Genomic DNA, 19,368 nt, shown 5'->3' on the forward strand with positions numbered 1-19,368 from the left:
TATTAGTAATATATGTTAAAAATGTTTCTAAAATTATTTACTTATGTAATACATACATTGCGAATTCAATTAACGGGTTATAAAACAAATAAATGTGTTATTATTACAGGAATATAGCGACATTGTTAAATCGCTCATTTGATTTAGTTTCCTGTAACACGCCATTGGCACGAATCCACCGATATTACGTTTATCTATCAACTTATTTTTTAACATTAATCTATTTTCATGAAACTAATTTGAGAACGTTAAAAGAGATCGTTGTGAAATGTTTTTTTTACGTATGAATTTATTTCGAGTATCTTCATGTATTAAAACTCTTATTTCTTTGCGCTTAGCGATAGTGCATATAAAGACTGCAACACATTATAAATAGAGATTCATTGGCTGGCCCATAAACAAATCGGCCCGATCCACATTAGCCGGTGTGGCTGCGACGCCAGTGACGTCATAGGCGACTTATTTTCGGCAACGTTCCGCCGGGAAACACTACACGCCTAGCACTTGACCCCGTTTACAATTTCTTTGCGTTTTAGACATCGACCTTCCGGGTGGATAACAATGTATGTATGTATATTGATAAGAGGTCATTGCCGTACGATGCGCGTACGCAGGTGACCTTGACGGGCGGTCAATGCGTGAAGGGACACGACACTGTCCACTATTCCATTCATTTTCATGATCATTTTGTTTTGTTGTTATTTTTTTTTTATTATTATTTTTTTTTCTTTTTGTTCTCTTTATTTTATAAACCTTAACATTACAATAATATTACAAAAATATATTACATAATTTACGATTCCCTATGAAATATGCTAAAGACTAGAAATTATTGCGATTGTTATTAAATAGCATCTGTGTTTTTGTCGTGTTTATATTCATTCATTTGTAGTTCATCTCTCCGTCTTGGCGACGAGCATAGCTGTAAAAAAAGTGGGGGGAGGGCATTCATTTTGAGGGGGGAAAGGTTTTCATCCTTTATTCTTCTTCATCTACTCCGGCGCAAGTTGGGCATACCGGTTTTCCTTCCATGGCATAGAATGTTTTTCCCTTAACGGGATTTTGGCAGTCCTGGGAGACCAAAACATCAATTAAGTTATTGTAATTTTTCTAACAGTTCACATTAAACGAACTTGTTAGAAAACATTGGGTGGTATACTCAACCTGGCGTAGGGAATTTTTCCTGTAGTGTAAACAGTGTACCTACCTGTCATTTGTTACCAGCTTCGGTCCGTTCCGCGAGTGTGATACAAGCATAGAGATACTGACCTTGCAGACGAAGCAGTCTGGATGCCATTGAGTGTTGAGGGCAGAGATGTAGTTTTCCATGATAGGTTTGTTGCAACCACCACACTTGGGCGCAAACATATCAAAGTAGTCAGCCCGGCAGTATGGTTTGCCATCCCTCTCATGGAATCCCTCCTCGCCAAACTGCTGGCCGCACTGAGCACAGAAGAAGTGTTCTGTGTGCCAGGTCTTCTCGAGAGCTGTCACGCATTTCTGTAAACGAAATACAACGATATCTCAATGATGTATCGACGTTAGTGTCAAAATATAGTTTGGCCGTTGACACTAACGTCGAGAATGGGTCCGTTGCAGTAAGCGCATCGCGGCGAGAAGAGGTTATGGTAGTCGGGCTCGCAGTAAGGCCTGCTGTCGCGCTCGAAGAAGTTCCTCGTGCCCAATTCTTGATTGCAGTGAGCGCATGTGAAATGTTCCGGATGCCAAGTGCGGCCCAACGCTGTGATGACCTGAGACAGACAACCGTTAATATGTTCACTGGCCGTTATCACTGTTAACAATTTATATTGCACTTTCGTATTGCAGCTTCATATCCACCTGTCCGACGATGGGTTTCTCGCAGGCGTTGCAGCATCCCTTCTGGGGGGTTTGTACTCCTTGACGGCTCATGTCTGCTCGGAGTGATCCGAGCATATGCTCTAAAGATGCGGATTCGGGTTGCCGCGGGTTGCTGCGGTATTGTTCCTGCCAAGCACGCTTCTCTCGATAGACGTGAGTACCGCTTTCTCCCCCTGGAACTGCACCTGCACCGCTTACCTAAGAATTGGAAAACGAATATAGCAGATCCAGAGTTTATTATTTATTTTGATAGCAGCAGTGAAATTTATCAATGTCAATGAAACCTCGAATTGGGCTGGATAGTCCAACTCGAAGTTTATATTTCGCGGTAACGTACTGAAGGTAACTGGTCGAACGAAGCGGTCTGGAGCGAATGCGGTGCTAGTGAAATCTTTGTCTATGTACTCTAATATTATAAGATCACAGCCCCACTACGCCTGTGATGTAACACCCGTACTATCTTTAGATATGAGCGTCTCGGCGGGAGCGAGTGAGACGACACGAGTGCTGGAGTGACGACTGCTCGCAAGGCTGGAAATAGCCGTGGACCAAGAAAGGCGAGTAGTAAATATTATAATAAACGGAAAAGTGTAGTGCAGTGTGCCGAGGTGGCCATGACAGCAGCCGCCCTATATACCTTACAACGATGATTCATGTGATAACTGATTATAAAATTAATTTAAACAGAGATATGTTAATATAAAATTGGCACATCGCTGAACCTTTTGACATTGTACTATGAATGAAAATCAGATTAAGATAGCGAAGACCTCAATTCACTGAATTATTTTATCGTGTACTTGATACCAGGTCAAGTATCTTTCTGGCAGCTGGCGCTGTCCTCAAACTGAGATTCTCTTATTACTCTAAACAACATAATTAATTATACGTATAAACGTTTAATTTAAAACGAATTATATATAGATATTGAATCCAAGGTATATGTTATTCCATTAGTTTTTATATCTGTTTTGTAGCTTTTAGTGTTAAGTTAAAAAAAACACTATTAATGTTATTTGCGAGTAAGATAACATGAGTTAATCACACGTCCATTGTGTTTTTTAGATGTGTTTACAGTATTAACGATCCTTGATTATCTCTTAACATAGCATATTAGGGTTCATACGTAATTTTTAACTTTTGTAATTATTGTGTTCGTCATGTTATTTTACATGAAAAAAAAAAATAACATATATATATAATAAGGTTACTGATAGTTTGGATAATAATATAGCATAAAAAAGTAAACAAATGCCACACTTCTGGGGTAAGGTCTCAGCTCTGTTTGAGAAGGTTAAAGTGACACATGTGATAGAATTTCAATGAATGTATACACATGCAGATATCGTCACGATGTTTACCTTTGCCACCGAGCGTGAAACGAATTTTAAACAAAAATTAAGCACATGAAAATTTTGTGGTGCTTTCTCGGGCTTAAAACGACAAATTTCAGCTCAGATAAAGTGTCCTTAATACTACTACTAAAAGTGTCCTATGTACTGGACCATCTCAGCGCCCATAGTATTATACTTCTAACTCACGCAATCACATTATTGTTGCTCAACAACAACAACAACCACATCAACAGCCTGTACATTTCCCCACTGCTGGGCTATGACTTCTCCCTTTGATGAGAAGGTTTGGAACATATTATACTCGCTATTCCAAAGCGGGTTGGTGTATTCTACACATATGTCAGATTTTCTATGAAATTAGACACATGCAGGTTTCCTCACGATGTTTTCCTTCACCACCGAGCTCGAGATAAATTATTATAAACACAAATTAAGCACATGAATATTCAGCGGTGCTTGCCTGGGTTTGAATCTGTAATATTCGATAAAGATGCGCGCGTTCTAACAACTGGGCCATCTGGGTTATTTTTTGCTCGCACACAATAAATACAAATTCAAGTCCTTAAGTTTCCCAACTTTCGCATCCACGACCTATGGTCGTGCCCAATATTATTAAATTCACGGCATTAGGTTTATAATTCAAAACTAAAACTAGGCCTTACTTAACATAACCTAGACTTCACTAACCTTGAAGTCAGAGAGAGATGCCATGAGATCGTCAAGCTCCTTAGTAGCGCTGGAAGCGTGATGGTGACGAACTGTCGATACTGCGGCCACTGGCTGCGGTTGCGGTTGCGGAGGTTGCGCCGGTTCCACCACGGTTTCTTGAACGGTCACCGTCACCTGTTTGGTTCCTGGCCGTGGTAGGGTGCCAGACGATGACGGTGGAACTGGGGATACTGATGCCCGACTGGTAACAAATGAAAATAACTAATTACGAAATTGTCCTTACTCTTTTTTTTATTAATATAATTAAATCTATGCTTGGTATTTTACTCTGTCCACATACCATAGATAACATAGATTACGAATATCGATCGTATAACGTTGAATGATCAATGATCGACTCATCTTAATATCCAAAATAGTTTTAAGAGTTTTGTACACAAATGATTGAATAATTATGATATTTTCTTTATTTATAGCAGGAAGGCAGACGTTTTCTTACTTGGTGCACCTAATTTTAAGTGATCGCCTCTATATTTAAATTGCCATTGGCATTGTTAGAAGCGTAATACCATTCCCGAAGTTTACAGAGTGTTGCCAACATGGGTAGTGAAAGTTTAAACTAATCTATACTAATTTTATGAATGCCAACTCTGTTTGTAATTCTTTCATAGCGTTTACTGTGCCAATTTGATGAATTTTGTTATGTAGCAAGTTTAAAATCCAAGTATATAGGCTACTTATGCCTTACACGATACACCCCTAAAACGCAAGCGAAGTTGTGGCTGAACTAGTTTGATATATTTCCGAACGGAGACAGCTGTCATTAAAATTAATATCAATCAAACTAACCAGACAGATAGATTGTTTCTGCTTTATTTACAGAACGACGTATTGGCCAATTGGCTGAATCTGTACTTGGCATTACGTCTCTACGGTAATATGCGTGACAGACAGACACACCCTGATTTGATTTATATCCTTACAAATGAACAATCTAGTAAGTTATATACCTAACAATACAAGAAAACATATTCGTTTAATATATCATTTGGAAATGCCTAGGCAGGTGTATTAAACGTAGAAACGCTATTTACTAATTATTCAGAGACGTGCGCAGGAGTCTATGGTGCCAAGAACAATTATTATAATATTACAATGTAAATATAGATCATCATTACAGTTGGATTGTTCCAGAAATGATTTATAGAACACTATTTGAAATTGAAATTAAAACGTAAGCACGACGAAATATATTGAAACGAAATCATCGGGTAGGCAGGATTCTTTTCATACAGGAGTATGTTTTTATGCAAACCAAAAAAAAAAACAATTGCAATGTATATAATAATGATAGTCTATAGATCCAGTCTAGATATCCGCCTATAGACCCAGAGTGGGTAAGTTCAGAACTAAATTATTTCCATTGGCCAAGTATGATGTGAATTAAATATATTGTCTTTTTGGTTAGGGTACCGGCAATCCTGTGAGACGACTTTACTCTATAGTCGTATATAGTGTGTATACCTTACCAGACTACGGCTGTACCCTATACACGAGTATTCGTATTAATCTATTAGGTTTATTTTTATTATAGAATATATAAAGAATAATAAAATCTCACTTTGAGAATAAAAAAACAAAAAAGCAAGCCGCAATAATGGCTGGGGTAGTTGTGGTTGCGCCGGTACTTCCACCGTTATCGTTACGTTACGTTACGTTTAGGTCCTAGTCTGTCACTGTAACTTGATAGGGTTTGGGTATTTTTTTTTCTTTTTTTCTTTGTTAGACGTAAACCAGTCCTGCCAGTTTAGTTTGGTGGTTTTGTGCAACATAATTAAATACTTTAACATTATAGTTTTATTATAATCGTTGATTTAGCAAATGTTATAAATAATAAATTAATAATACTTGAGCTTTTTCATTAATGAACGGTTTCTTATAACACGAGACGAGAAATCCAAAAAATTCGAAACTGACCTAACCCGTCGAACTGAAGTTTGAACAAAGAAAAGCTTAGTTGCCAGGAAAAGTTTAAAGTACTGAATTGTTTCGTTGGATATTCTAAAGGAATACATCTTCACGCTTACTAAGTTAACTTGTAATAATATAAATTCGCACACATACCCTCGACTGTAAGGAAAAGTCATTGAACTTTTCTAAGAGTCGCTCAGATTTAGAATGGCAACTATTTTATTACATATCGACTTCAGCCCGACAGCAGGCGGAAATCGTAAATCAACATCTGCTCGAACGCGAACTAATATTCAGGGTCCTTTAAATATAAATTCGAATGTACGACAAAACACACATTAAATTCTGTTAACGCCTTGAAAATCGATTTATATTTCTATAAGAAAAACTTTACAAACTAAAATATTGTATAGTTTATATTGTAATAAGACTTGTGCAAGTCTGTCTTGGTATATACCACCCACTCGTCAGATATTCTACCACTAAAAAGTGATACTATACCTACTGAGTAATGCTGTTTATTGTGATTTGGTTTCTGGGTAAGTAAGCCAATGTAATTACAAGCAAAAGGGGTATAACATCTTAGTTCCCAAGATTGGTGGTGCAGTGGTGTAAAGAAGTGTTAATATATCATACGGTACCAATGCCTATGAGCATTTGTCCATCCATGTACCTATTTCATGTATGTATTGTACCTGGTACATTCGCTTTGGTCTCCCTAACAAATAACTTCGAAGATATTAGTGTCATGCAACGTAGTTTCGCACTGAGGTGTCCTAAAATCGTAATGAAATATTTTACAAATTGCCTACACTCTATGTAGGACAAGAAAAAACATTGAAAATAAAAAGAAGATTCTATATACAAATCATGTATGTACATATAAATACCATTAAAACTTCATAATACCATTCCGCCCAGGCTTCGCACTGTGCAATGTATCATCAGCATAGCATACATGCGAAGCCAGGGCTAAATATACTAGAGATTTATTCAAGTATCTACAATATTGTCCATGTAATATATGCAATAACTTTCCTCTCGAATTACTCAATCTATTAAAAATAAAACCGCCTCAAAATCCGTTGCGTAATTTTAAAGATCTAAGCATACGTAGGGACAGACAGCGGTGAGTGAGTTTGTTTTATACTATGTAATGATAATGATAAAGTGTCGCTACGAAATTTAAACCTATCTAAGAAATCATGAGATCGACTATTGTCTTTCTTTCTGACACTACCCTAATATATATTTCTTGTCCCGCAAGACAGCTGGCCAATCGCCGAGCGATTATTACACCAAGCGTGTGACGTAGCGCGTTATTTGCGGATACGCCACGAAAATACGTTTTCACACGGCTCCGTGCACGCGCCAATATACACTTGTCCATAACCATGTCGGAAGACACGTGAAATTGATTTCGAATCGAAGGCATTGACAGAACACAGTTTGTTCTCTTACATAATATATTTGTATAACGAGAGTGCAGTCCGTAATACTCATTGTTATATGACACTTAATTTAATCGATATTAAGTTCCATTTAAGATTCATACCAAAAAACCACTGTCTTATCAATAATTACGTATAATGAATTAAAAAAATTTTTTTTTCGTATCTTGACAATTTTTAGTGTATTCGCAGTACAAAAGTAATCTCTCAAAATAGTTATTAAGAACGTTTGTATGAATAACAGCTTGTAAAAGTCTCGGTGTACGGCGAAGGCCTCTTCGCCAAGAGATATATGTTAGATACAATTATTTATAGTTATTACATTGATTGTTTCGATAGCAAACCTTTGAAATATAAAAAGAGTATATTTTAGTAATAAATTAAAAATTCATGTTCAGAATATCGTTGAAAATTGTCAATCAATGAAAAACCGTCAATGCTCTCCTTGGCCTAATATCAATGACGGATGAACATTTTGAAGGATTATTATTAGTGATTACTTTGCTTATAATAATTTTATTTCAAATGGTGACGAGTGTTCATTACTATCCAAAGATATTACTACGGTAGAAATATCCAATGCTCTACAAACTTTGGGAACTAAAATTCTATGTCTCTTATGTCTGAGGTACTCCATCATACATCCATCAATATATAATACAAAAATACTAAGTATTGTTGTTTGGAAAAACTCATTGTGAGTGTATGAGATCTACCTAGACGGGCAAGAATGGCAGGCTTGCAGCCTGATATGTATCACAATATAGTAGCGCAAATCTTTACATAAAGAAATATTTGTCAAAATCTTTTTGTGTGTATATATTTATTTATTGACTTTATTGACCACCACAAAGTAAATGGGACAAAAGGTGGACCTATGCCTGAATGCATCCCATAAAGGTTGACTTTTAGGTTAAACAGAAAACCATAAAGTCGGTAATTAATAATTGACAATACATAATAATATACTAAAATGTCTATAATATCTACAAAATAAATATATTTTCTGTACAGTAAAAAAAATATACAAATAATAATAGTGCATAATAGAATTCATGGGAACTATATATGTGTATTGTTGGCAGTTCTTTAACTCAAACACATGTATGTCAACGAAACGGGAATATTATGAAAGTAACGAAGTCGCCGTTACGCGTCTTTGGCATATGTCTTGCGGTGTCAGTCAAAATTATTTGCTCTATTAAATGCATTATATTTACTTAATGTTTTATGTACAGGTCATCATCATGTGTTCCAAGTCGTAATTGTAAACGTACAGTATAGTACAGTTAAGTAGTTCTGTCTTTCAAAGTCCAATTCTTTTATTCAATACTAGGGACCCGCCTCGGCTTCGCACGGGTGCAATGCTAAGAATGTACCAGAGAGTTTTGTTTATTTGCGACATTAGAAACTTCTAAAATTATCAGAGCTACTTTACTACTTATATTGTCCGTGTATTATATACCTTTCTCTCGATTCCTCTATCTTTTACAAAAAAACGCATCAAATGCGTTGCGTAATGTTAAAGATCTAAGCATACATAGGGACAGCGACTTTGTTTCATACTAGCATTACACTTACTTATTGATAGCCAAATTAAAAACTACCGCCGGTTCGGAAAAGGAAATGCCCTGATGTGAGACTAACCGGCGAAAGAAACTCAGCGGGTCTTTTTTTTGTTCAACTAATTAAGTGAATCGAATATGAATAGAAATAGTGAGTAGGCGATTGTTTAATTTCCAAGGTGTGCTATTAATCATAAACTCACTAATTGTATAACCTTTGGCACAAGCATTACTTTACATTTTTTTATAATTGGCAACAGAAGCATTTTGAACTCTTTCTGGGTTATCGTTGTAGAACCGTATGTTTTTGTATTTTCTTTTCAGGAATTTACCACGTTCTGCCGATGAGAAAACTAAATATTTTTTTATAAGAGATTTAAATTTAGGTTTAATGATTTAAGTAACGTCCCCCGACAGAATTACGACAAGGTCGCAAATTTCGAGTGAGCCAGTGTAACTATAGGAACGAGGAATATAAGTACAGATAAGTACAGCCATATCAAGTGTTTGTCAGTCTGCCTTCCAATTACAATAAATATTAATAAAATAAATCTTAAAGGTAGCTAAGTGTGCAGGATGCCCGATCCGATAGTAAAGCGTTCAGGCGCAGTTCCAATGGCCTTAGATATTTTTTTAGCACTGGGGTATAATCACTGCCAACTTCCGGGCAACTAAGACTTCCTTGACAGCGAAAAACAAAAACATTAATTTTTTCAGTCCGGGATTTGAATAACGAGGCTGTTGCAGTAATAATAAATATTTTTTTATACTGGTTGACTCACTCCAATTGAAGTAGCTGAGAACAATAAAGTCCTAACACCTAAGATATACACTCAGCAGTAGGACATTTACGAGTTTTATTATACAGGCAAGATCTTTAGCCGTTTTCGTTAGATATAGTCTTACTGACTTACCCATTGGGCACGTCGGTACTTAGTTGATCCAATAGAGAATCTACGGTGGGTCTCGTCGAGGCCGGGCTAGTGGCGCCATTTGTACGAGAATATCCATCTGTAACAATAAAAACATTATTGACTAACAATTCTTTATTTTAACGAATATTTTAAACAAGCATACGTAACATGACATGACTTCGTTTGAGAACTGAAACAGGTGGATTGAGAAGATTGCTTCATTAAATAACCATTACTGAGCAGTCGGTACTAATGAATGAATGAGAGATAATGATAGTTCACTCGATATATCTACTGAATTCAATTTTAAGCGACACAAGAAATAAGGAGAATTGAGACTTGTTTATCCGTAATCATAAAGGGGAAATGCAAAGAAAAGAGGGTTTAGTCATATCGGTTTACAAAAAAAAAAGACCTTAAATAATACTCTGTTAGTGTAAATTACAAATGAAATTGGAACACGTAAAAAATGTATCCCATATTTTTCCAATGGGATGAGCTTCAATTTTAAATGAACAAATAACGGAGTTCTGAAATAATTAATAAAAAACTACAATCGAATTGATAAATCATATTTGTGTATTTACATCGATTTTTAAATTAATCGATGTTCTAAGAACAACAAAACCTTAATATTAATGTAAACAAAATTAATCAGTGGTGTTAAATGGCTTAAAATAGTTGCATCATTTGAGCTACGCATAACAAAAGTAAGATACTAAAAGTAGCAATTTGTAATCCTACTACAGGGCTAACGCCTCCTATTACCAATTGATGGTTTGAAGTTTATTCCATTGACCCGCTTCATTACGATAAAATTTGGCAGAAGCTTATCAATTAACATTGCTGATACAATTCGGCGTGAATTTTGTCACGATTTTTTCCTTCACCACTGAGAACGTGATGAATTATTTACAAAAATTAGATACACGAAATTTGAGTACATACAAAAAAGGCGACATATTTTATGTTTGTTTATTATATACCAAAATAATACATATCTTTATAAAATACCAAATATATCCACTACGAATTTCGGATGCAAAATTCTTCGTTCATTTGTTTAGTCTTGGACAAATCGCAGTCAAAAGATACGAACATCGATTAGGTATCAAGCAGCTGCAGTTTTATAAGCAAAATCTATTTATAGCGAGCATGCGATTAGCCGTTAGTTGATTAAGCTGACATCACCGCTAAATTGTTTATTCAATACAATCGTGCGTTACTTGTGACGCCTGTATATAACGTGATAAAATAGTTTTCAGAGTACTATTTCGTTTTGAAATATTTAATATTTCTAACTAGCTGTGCCAACTACCTTGCTCGCGTTTGAATTTAACAAAACAATATATTACTGTAGCCTAAGTTACACCTTATCATATCCGTTATCTGCCAGTGAAAGTCACTTCAAAATCGGCCCAGCCGTTCCAGAGATTAGCCGGACAAAAATTGTAAAAAATGTTAATTTGGTATATGTACCGTGTATACATACATATGCATTGAGTAAAAAAAGCGCTATTTTAATATTACAAACAGACACTAAATTTTATTATATGAATAGATTATGTCTCTCTATTTATTTCGGTGGCGGCTGCCATTCGATAGAGAAAGCAGCCAACTGCTCGGAATATGTTATAATTTGGGGTAAATTTTAGGAACAAATTATCACTTCATTGCAATCGAAACGTAATCGTTGCCGATGACTCCCCTGATTGGACGGCAATCCAATAGAACTCCAAAATTAAAAGACTAATGACATGATGACAATGATTTTTGAGACGCCATAGCCTTATTTTATGATATTTGCAGACGAACGACCAAATAGGCCACCTGCTATTATTTATTTATTACCACTCAGATATTGGCGCATCAGCAACATGAGGAGCTAAGATGTCCCTTACGTCTACAGTTACATTAATTCTTTTTGATCCGTAATCTTTTTGACGGCACAGTATCTAATGAGGGGCGGTATCTACCCAGACAGCATAGCCCTATCGTAAAGTCAAAATATGAAAAAAGGTATATTGGCGATTATTTACCATTAAATGACAATATTACCAGTAAGTTTCTTGGTGGTAGAGCTTTGTGCAAGTCCGACTGGGTATGTACCACCCACTCATCAGATATTCTACCGCTAAACAGTACGCAGTATTGTTGTGTTCCGGTTTGAAGGGTGAGTGAGGCAGTGTAACTACGGGCACAAGGGACATAGCATCTTAGTTCCCAAGGTTGGTGGCGTATTGACGATGTGAGGAAAAGTTAATATTTCTTACAGCGTCATTGTCTATGAGTGATGGTGATCACTTACCATCAGGTGGCCCATATGATTTAAGCTCGGCACTTCGCCATTTTCGTGTTATCTATGTTAATATTATAAACGTAAAAGTAACTGTATCTGTCTGCCTGTTGTTCTTTGACGAAAAAACCGCCGAACCGAATTTGATGAAATTTTTTATGAAGCAAACTTGAACTCCGAGAAAGGTTACTTTTTTGCAACATGACAACGAATACCGTAAAACGCGAGCGTAGCCGCTTGCTAAAACTAGTATCAGATAAGTGAGAAAATCGAAGATCACAAGCGTTTCAATGAAACAAAACAAATACTTAAAACCGAAGCCAAAACCATAAGAGAACGCTTAAATTCGCTTCACTGATAATTGAGAGGGTAATGAGAAAGTCGCGTATTGAAATCAATGCCAAATTCTCGGGAATCCATGTTACGTTTACACGATTTTAACATAATATTTGTTAAACGAAATCTTTTTTTAATGGCTTAATGAAGAGGATTGATTGGCGTAGCGCTACAGTTGACTGCTGTGCTAAAAACGTATTATGTAAGACGTCTGTCGTTGTACACTCTGGAACTTAGATTATTTATAATTCTTGATAAAATGTCGCACTACCCAAGAAAACAAACGGGCCAACTTTATTATATTAGTGTGCGTAACGGCTACGTTTGATACTCGTAAAGATTTACACTTCTTTACTAATGTGTGTGTAATTACTGGTAAACCGTTGCCCATTATTTTGTAACGCGTTCTCATCTTTAATGGTCTATCTAGATATAAAAATAATCAAAGCTTGGTAAGTGTTGTGTGTTTGTGTGTTTTTATGCATTATAAAACAGGACATTTGAAAAATATTTATTTATTTATACTTTATTGTACACCACATGATACACATTAAAATATGTTAAATAAAATTAGATAATATTGTAGAGTACAACGGGCGGTTTTATGGCTAAGTAGCCATTTCTTCCAGATAACCCAAAATAATACATTGTTTTTCCTGTATAAAGTGATGTGCCACTTGAAACGCTGTCATTTATCTATAAGATGTTATTCCAGATAACCCAAAATAATACATTGTTTTTCCTGTATAAAGTGATGTGCCACTTGAAACGCTGTCATTTATCTATAAGATGTTATTTAGTTCAAGCAATAAGTAGCCGAACGTCTCTGTCACCTACGTTATAAATCTGTGGCGAAACGCTTTCCGCTTCCGGCCGAGGATACGACGTCAAACAGAGACGCTAACGATCCTCTCATCTACCAACCACACGTACAATGGTCGGTCTCAACTCATATCAACATAATTATAACACGTGATACATCTCTCAAAATAAATATCTCTCTACTCAAAGTACGGATGAAGAGTCTACCCGTGACCACGAACGCTGTAAAGTGCTCGAAACGTCAGGATTTTCAAAGTAATTAATATACGCGATTAAAATCCGTAATAACTAGTTTTATTTAAATGTTTAATAATCGCGAAAATTTAAGACAACATTACGGATGAAGAGTTTTATTTTCATAGACAGTTGCATTTTATCAAAACTAATTTGATAATTCGATATTCTTCATAACACGTATTGAAAGATTCACTACTTTTTGTTTTTTTTTTTTTGTTTATGCGTTTCGTTTCGCTGTTGGCTCGCCTGGCTTTTATAGTGTAAAGAACTTAAACTAAAATAAAACCTTCGTGAGACGATGAAAAATAGGAGTAATTAGTATCATAAAAACATGAAACATATTTAATTTTTATTTTCGGCCGCCGTCGTTTTGCGGCCTCTTTGTTCTTTCTTAACTTGCGGTTCAAAGACTACGCTGTGGCCACAAACCGGCCAAATATAATTTTTCTTTTTTATTACTATGGTTTTCATACTAATATTTAAAAACTACATCAATACTTTACTAAACAAACTGTACTTCCTTTAATAAAAAAAAATAGGAACATTTTCAAATTCCATGTCAAATACGATTTAAAAAAAAGAATCTGTTCTTCACAAGAAAAGCCAGCAAGCCTGTCAATTGAGAATTTATAATATTTTTTTTTTAAATTAATACAACGTCAGTCGGACCTCATATTATATCATTCACAATAGAGGAGGGTAAACTCCAGAGTACGACTATCTGATAATATCGACCTTGGAATAATGATATTAATTACTGGTTTATCCTGCAGAGATTATAATAAACTTCGCTTCCCTCGCATTTTAGCGTGTTGTTTGTCATGTGTTAGGCAATAAAAGTAGTCTATGTCCTTTCTTGCAGTTCAAGTTTCCTTCATACGAAATTTCATCATAAATCGGTTCAGCGGTTTGGTCGTGAAAAGCGACAGGCGACACTACTTACTGTCACATTTATATAATAATAAAATATAGATAATATAGATAATATAGATTACTAGTGGGACGGCCGCGAAACTTCGCGTCATTTCAAAAGTTTTTTTTTGAATTTCCAAACTTATGACGAGGTTTTCTCATACGTATGTAAGACAACGTATTAAATTAGACCCAAGATTTGCAAAAAGTCTGCAATTTTCTTCTGAAGTAAAACCTAGTAAAAAATAGGAATATTTCGAAGATGTTACAAAAAAAATTAAAAGTTAAACGCAATTAAATTGTTACAGAGTCTGGACTTCCATGAATTGTAGTTATGTTGAGAACATTAGAGCATTTCAATGTCGTGTGTTGAAATTTCGCTGTCAACCCAGTGCCAGATATCGTTACGGCGACCATATTGTCAGATTGGTTTAATGAGTGTCAGGTTTTATTATATCGACTTTGATTTAACAGTTAATATTTATTTTTATTGAATTTTCGAACAAACTCTAAAAATGTTAAAAGTTTTTCCTTATAATTAATCTCTATTCACGTTTACAGAAACTCGTTAACGAATGGAATCTGAACATTTTTAATTCTCTTTTTTCATCCCATACTTGTAACCAACCGCTTAAGAAATCCTTTGTCTAACTAAAATATAAAAAAAACAAAACAATTGAATTCCGAATAAAGTTTTCTGTAGTTGCTATTTAAAAAAGTGCATTAAATACACATTTTATTTAAGACAAGAGTATATGAAGTTGAGCTGACATTCGTTACATATTTAACAGCAAATAAAACACTTCAAAGTAAAGACAAACGGCGCACGCGCATAAATCCAAAAGCTAAACAACGTGCAATGAAATCGGCGCTCTATTTCAGTGTCTGGGAGGGAAATGCCGGCCTTGCCAAAGACAACATTGTATAAATGTTTTATATGTATATCTTATGTATGTATATCTATGAACAACGTAATTATTTAAAGAGAAAGTTTAATACTTTATTGGGAATAATGCAACGATTTTTAATATATTTTATCACTTTTGACTCTTCTTTTGACTAGAATTAGAAACTAATATATTATATCCCTCGTGCCTATAATAAAGAATAAGCTTTATGCGCTCTTTATACAGGAACACAAGTGTTGCAGTTTGGCGGCAGAAGATCTGATGTCGTATTTACCCAAATGAAAAAACCCTTTCACCAAGTCAGATGGTTCCAATCATTTAAAAAAAAATTGGCGTAGGATATGGCTAAAAATTTGTGCACTTGTGTGGGCTGTAATATGGTCAATTTAATTTGATTATGATCTGAATTATAGTCCTATACTACTACAATTGAGTGATGAGTAACGATTGCCTAAATTTAAATACTTTTATCAGTTAGAACGACAGGGATACGCTTAATTAACTCGTAATTTGATGAGGAGTAGCATATAAATAGGAGTACATATCAATTTCGTATAAGGCAAAACATTTAAATACTTTTATCAGTTTCAATAAAATGGTAACATTCAATAAATTCCTAATTTTATAATTAAATTATTTATTTATTTTATGGAATAGGTTGGCGGACGAGCATATAGGCCACCTGATGGTAAGTGCTAATCATCACCCATAGACAATGACGCTGTAAGAAATATTAACTATTACTTACATCGTCAATGCGCCACCAACCTTGGGAACTAAGGTGTTATGTCCCATGTGCCTGTAGTTACACTGGCTCACTCACCCTTCAAACCGGAACACAACAATACTGCGTATTGTTGTTTAGCAGTAGAATATCTGATGAGTGGGTGGTACCTACCCAGGCGGGCTTGCACAAAGCCCTACCACCAAGTTAATTCGTAATTTAAATTTGAGTATATTTTGGAAATTAAATTAAGTTGTATAGATTGCAAGTAATTGTGCAACAACGGGCTGACGCTATAATAGCTATCTCACTCACGTCTGGAAGAGATGGCATTAGAAATGAGACAAAACATAAATTATTCTATAACACTAAGTAGATAAAAACACTCACCATTTCTTTCTGTTAATGTGGTTTTCTCTGCATAATTTCCGTATCTGGCGTTGCTCAAGTCATCCAACAGGGTATCAAGTTCCGAAAAATTGGCACGGCCTGTCGTCCTCCCGTAGCCAGGCGACACACTCGTAAACCCAGGGGACTGACTATTGTACCCAGGGGAATGACTGCCGTAACCAGGGGCATTGATGTAGTTTGTGCTGTATTTGGCCGGAGCGATCTTCTCGTGGACTGTAGTTGTGTTTTGGTAGGTAGGCTGTGGACAAAAAGATATTTCGTTTATTATACTACTTTTACGTCATACTAGTATGACATTAACATTAAGATACCTTAATAAGTACAATGATATTGATCTGACCGAATTCGGCCGCCAGATTTCTACGTAGGACTTTTTATTGTACAAAAGTATGTAGGAAACTGCAAGTAGGCAGCTAGACAGGTGCAATTTATGCCCTCTGATAACCGATGTGAGCAAACAATGGCCACAAGAGTTCACGCGCTGGACCTACAGCTTTACGGGCTTTAAACCGGGGAGTAAACTCATTTACAACCTTTAGACTCCCGGTCTGTTACTGATAATTATTTGACACATTTTTATGCCGTCGTGATTCCAAGCTTCAGGCCCGATCTGAGGTTCGAAAACATGACCGCGAGATGTGAAGATTAGGCATACATTCATGATACTACAAACACTTTTGAATAATCTTTTAAAAATACTTATATGTATATTTATTAGCGATCGTAAAATACTCTACTTGCAACGATGGTGTTTTATAAAAAATAAATAATGTATGAATGAATGAATGTCGTGTTTTATCAAAAAATGATTAATTAAATTTACATCACAAGTTCGTTCAGCGTGATTTTTATACACAATACAACACTCTATCCATGCTTATGTTTAATAAGATATAATGATTGACGTCCGAATTTAATATAAATTATGGGCATGATGTCAACAATAATCTGGAAAAGATTTTAGTCTAGGGTATTTGAAATTTTAGCTTCGATATTTAAATTTCCTTCGTCCAACACCCATTAAATTAACGTGGTAGAATAATTTCCTAAACACAAAAAAGGTCTTATTCCAGATATAAGAAATTTACGTTGGGACTGTTCCTCCTAAGTAGGGATGACATAGATATTTAAATTCGTATTTGTACATTAAAACGGATATGTGAATAATATTTTACCGGTTTCAGATAGGGTTACGGATCAAAATTATTTCGGTCGATCGATTAGTTTCATAAAGTAAAAAGGATAATTACAAAGGGTACGACTTTCTTAGTATATTATTATTCGATATAAGGTATAATTACATAAAATTATCTTTAAGTATAACACTGTGCAGAAATAACATTATAGTAATAGACTTTTTCATTGGATTTGGTGACGATTTTGAATATCTGATAGCTTCGATAGTGACTGCGGAAATCCATAGCATCCCTGATCCTAAGTATCAAGTAAAAAGGTCTTCGTCAATTGACGTCAACAACATCGTTTTAATAAAGCTTAGCGACATCTACATTAAACGTTGCCAGTCGCTGGCTATTTTCCAGATCGTTTTAATATTATTACTAGTTAGTACAGTAGTAGTTAGTAGTAGATTTCTCTTGTATAAACTAGATGGCGCTTCATAATTTAATGTAACGCCTTAGTTTTATTCAATAAACTATATTAAGTGTAGTATACATACATAATTATGCAGAAAAATGTAAACGAATTTCGTGCTATTTTCATCATGCGTGTTATTTTGAAATTCATTTGTTTTTTTGCATCAGACCAATTATCAATATATTATTTATCTACTTTTACAATGCTTCAATACTGTTGACTAATAGTTTGTAAAACATAAATATTAAGAAATAAAAAAACACTAGATTCAAAAGTCAGAATGAGAAGGTTTATTTTCTTTCATTCGGCTCCTTCACTCAAAGTGACACGTCAAAAAAAAAGAAACAAAATTGACAAATGGATTCATTAGCGAACCGATCCAACGATGCTGGATATTGGCATTCCGCATAGAAATGAATATTCACTCGAGTTCTTCAGAGTGAATGCGTCTGATATCACCTTAACGAATATAGCGCTCAGGAGAGCGGGATTTATCAACTGTGCCACTAATGAGTTCCATTGTTGATATTGACATGCACTGTAGTCCTGTAATTATAGTCGCTTTGTGTGTATTTTTTTAATGTTTATAAAATGGTTTTTGCGCTGTGAAATAGTGCATCAGTCACATACAGCCTGTACTACACAATAAGTACAGAACTCTTCAAGAAGATATAAAGATTTATTTTATGCATCAGTTTAAGGGCATTCATTTTCTTCATCGAAACACATGTTTCTATGTTCTCTATTATTTATTTGTTCAAAGCTGACTTGATTAGTCACATAGATATCTACTTCTTTTTGATACTAAACACAGTGTATTCAATAGTGTTTGTGTTTGTTGTCATAAATACATACGTATTTATGGAAAAAGAAATACATGAACGTTTGTAATAAGATGAAGTGACACAAATTTCAAGAAAAGTTAAGTATAGAGTCAATTTTAGTACAACTCATGTTACGGTCTGTAATCAGTGGTAATTTTAATCTTTCGTATAGTATATTTTTACATACATTTTATCCATTAAAGTTGTTCAAGAAACGTCTAAACTATCCATATAGTCAGTTTTGGTACGAGTTAAATATAAAATATTTTTTGATTTGAGATTGTATAAATTATTACTTCTAATAAATGGTAAATAATAATGGTCTTTTGAGGATGAACTAAGGTCAATTGTATATTATATTTTCAAAACAAAACAAAAAACTACCATGGTGATATTAAATAAAAATAATAATCTATGATCAAAAAAAATTTAGACGAAAATCGGTTTATCCGTTTGGGAGCTACAATACTACAGACAGATACACAGAAACGTTAAACGTAAAACCCCCTCTCTTTTT

The 19,368-nt window shown here is 34.9% G+C and overlaps 1 protein-coding gene across 5 annotated transcripts in view; it reads right to left on the bottom strand.

Annotated features, from left to right (window-relative positions):
• Positions 1–19,368, bottom strand: part of LOC124533839 (paxillin) — a 71,455-nt gene that overhangs the window by 1,772 nt on the left and 50,315 nt on the right. For 4 of the 5 annotated variants that reach the window (XM_047109375.1, XM_047109373.1, XM_047109371.1 and 1 more), the window contains exons 3-8: positions 16,411–16,669; positions 9,786–9,882; positions 3,903–4,125; positions 1,840–2,058; positions 1,578–1,751; positions 1,270–1,500 (exon numbers count right to left, since the gene is read on the bottom strand). In XM_047109375.1, coding sequence (XP_046965331.1) covers positions 1,270–1,500; positions 1,578–1,751; positions 1,840–2,058; positions 3,903–4,125; positions 9,786–9,882; positions 16,411–16,669 — 1,203 coding nt within the window. Of the gene's footprint in view, positions 1–704; positions 1,072–1,269; positions 1,501–1,577; positions 1,752–1,839; positions 2,059–3,902; positions 4,126–9,785; positions 9,883–16,410; positions 16,670–19,368 lie in introns of those variants that run through there. The other variant, XM_047109376.1, reaches the window with a different exon arrangement.

This window comes from Vanessa cardui, chromosome 11, assembly GCF_905220365.1.
Source record: "Vanessa cardui chromosome 11, ilVanCard2.1, whole genome shotgun sequence".
Classification (NCBI taxonomy): Eukaryota; Metazoa; Arthropoda; class Insecta; order Lepidoptera; family Nymphalidae; genus Vanessa; species Vanessa cardui.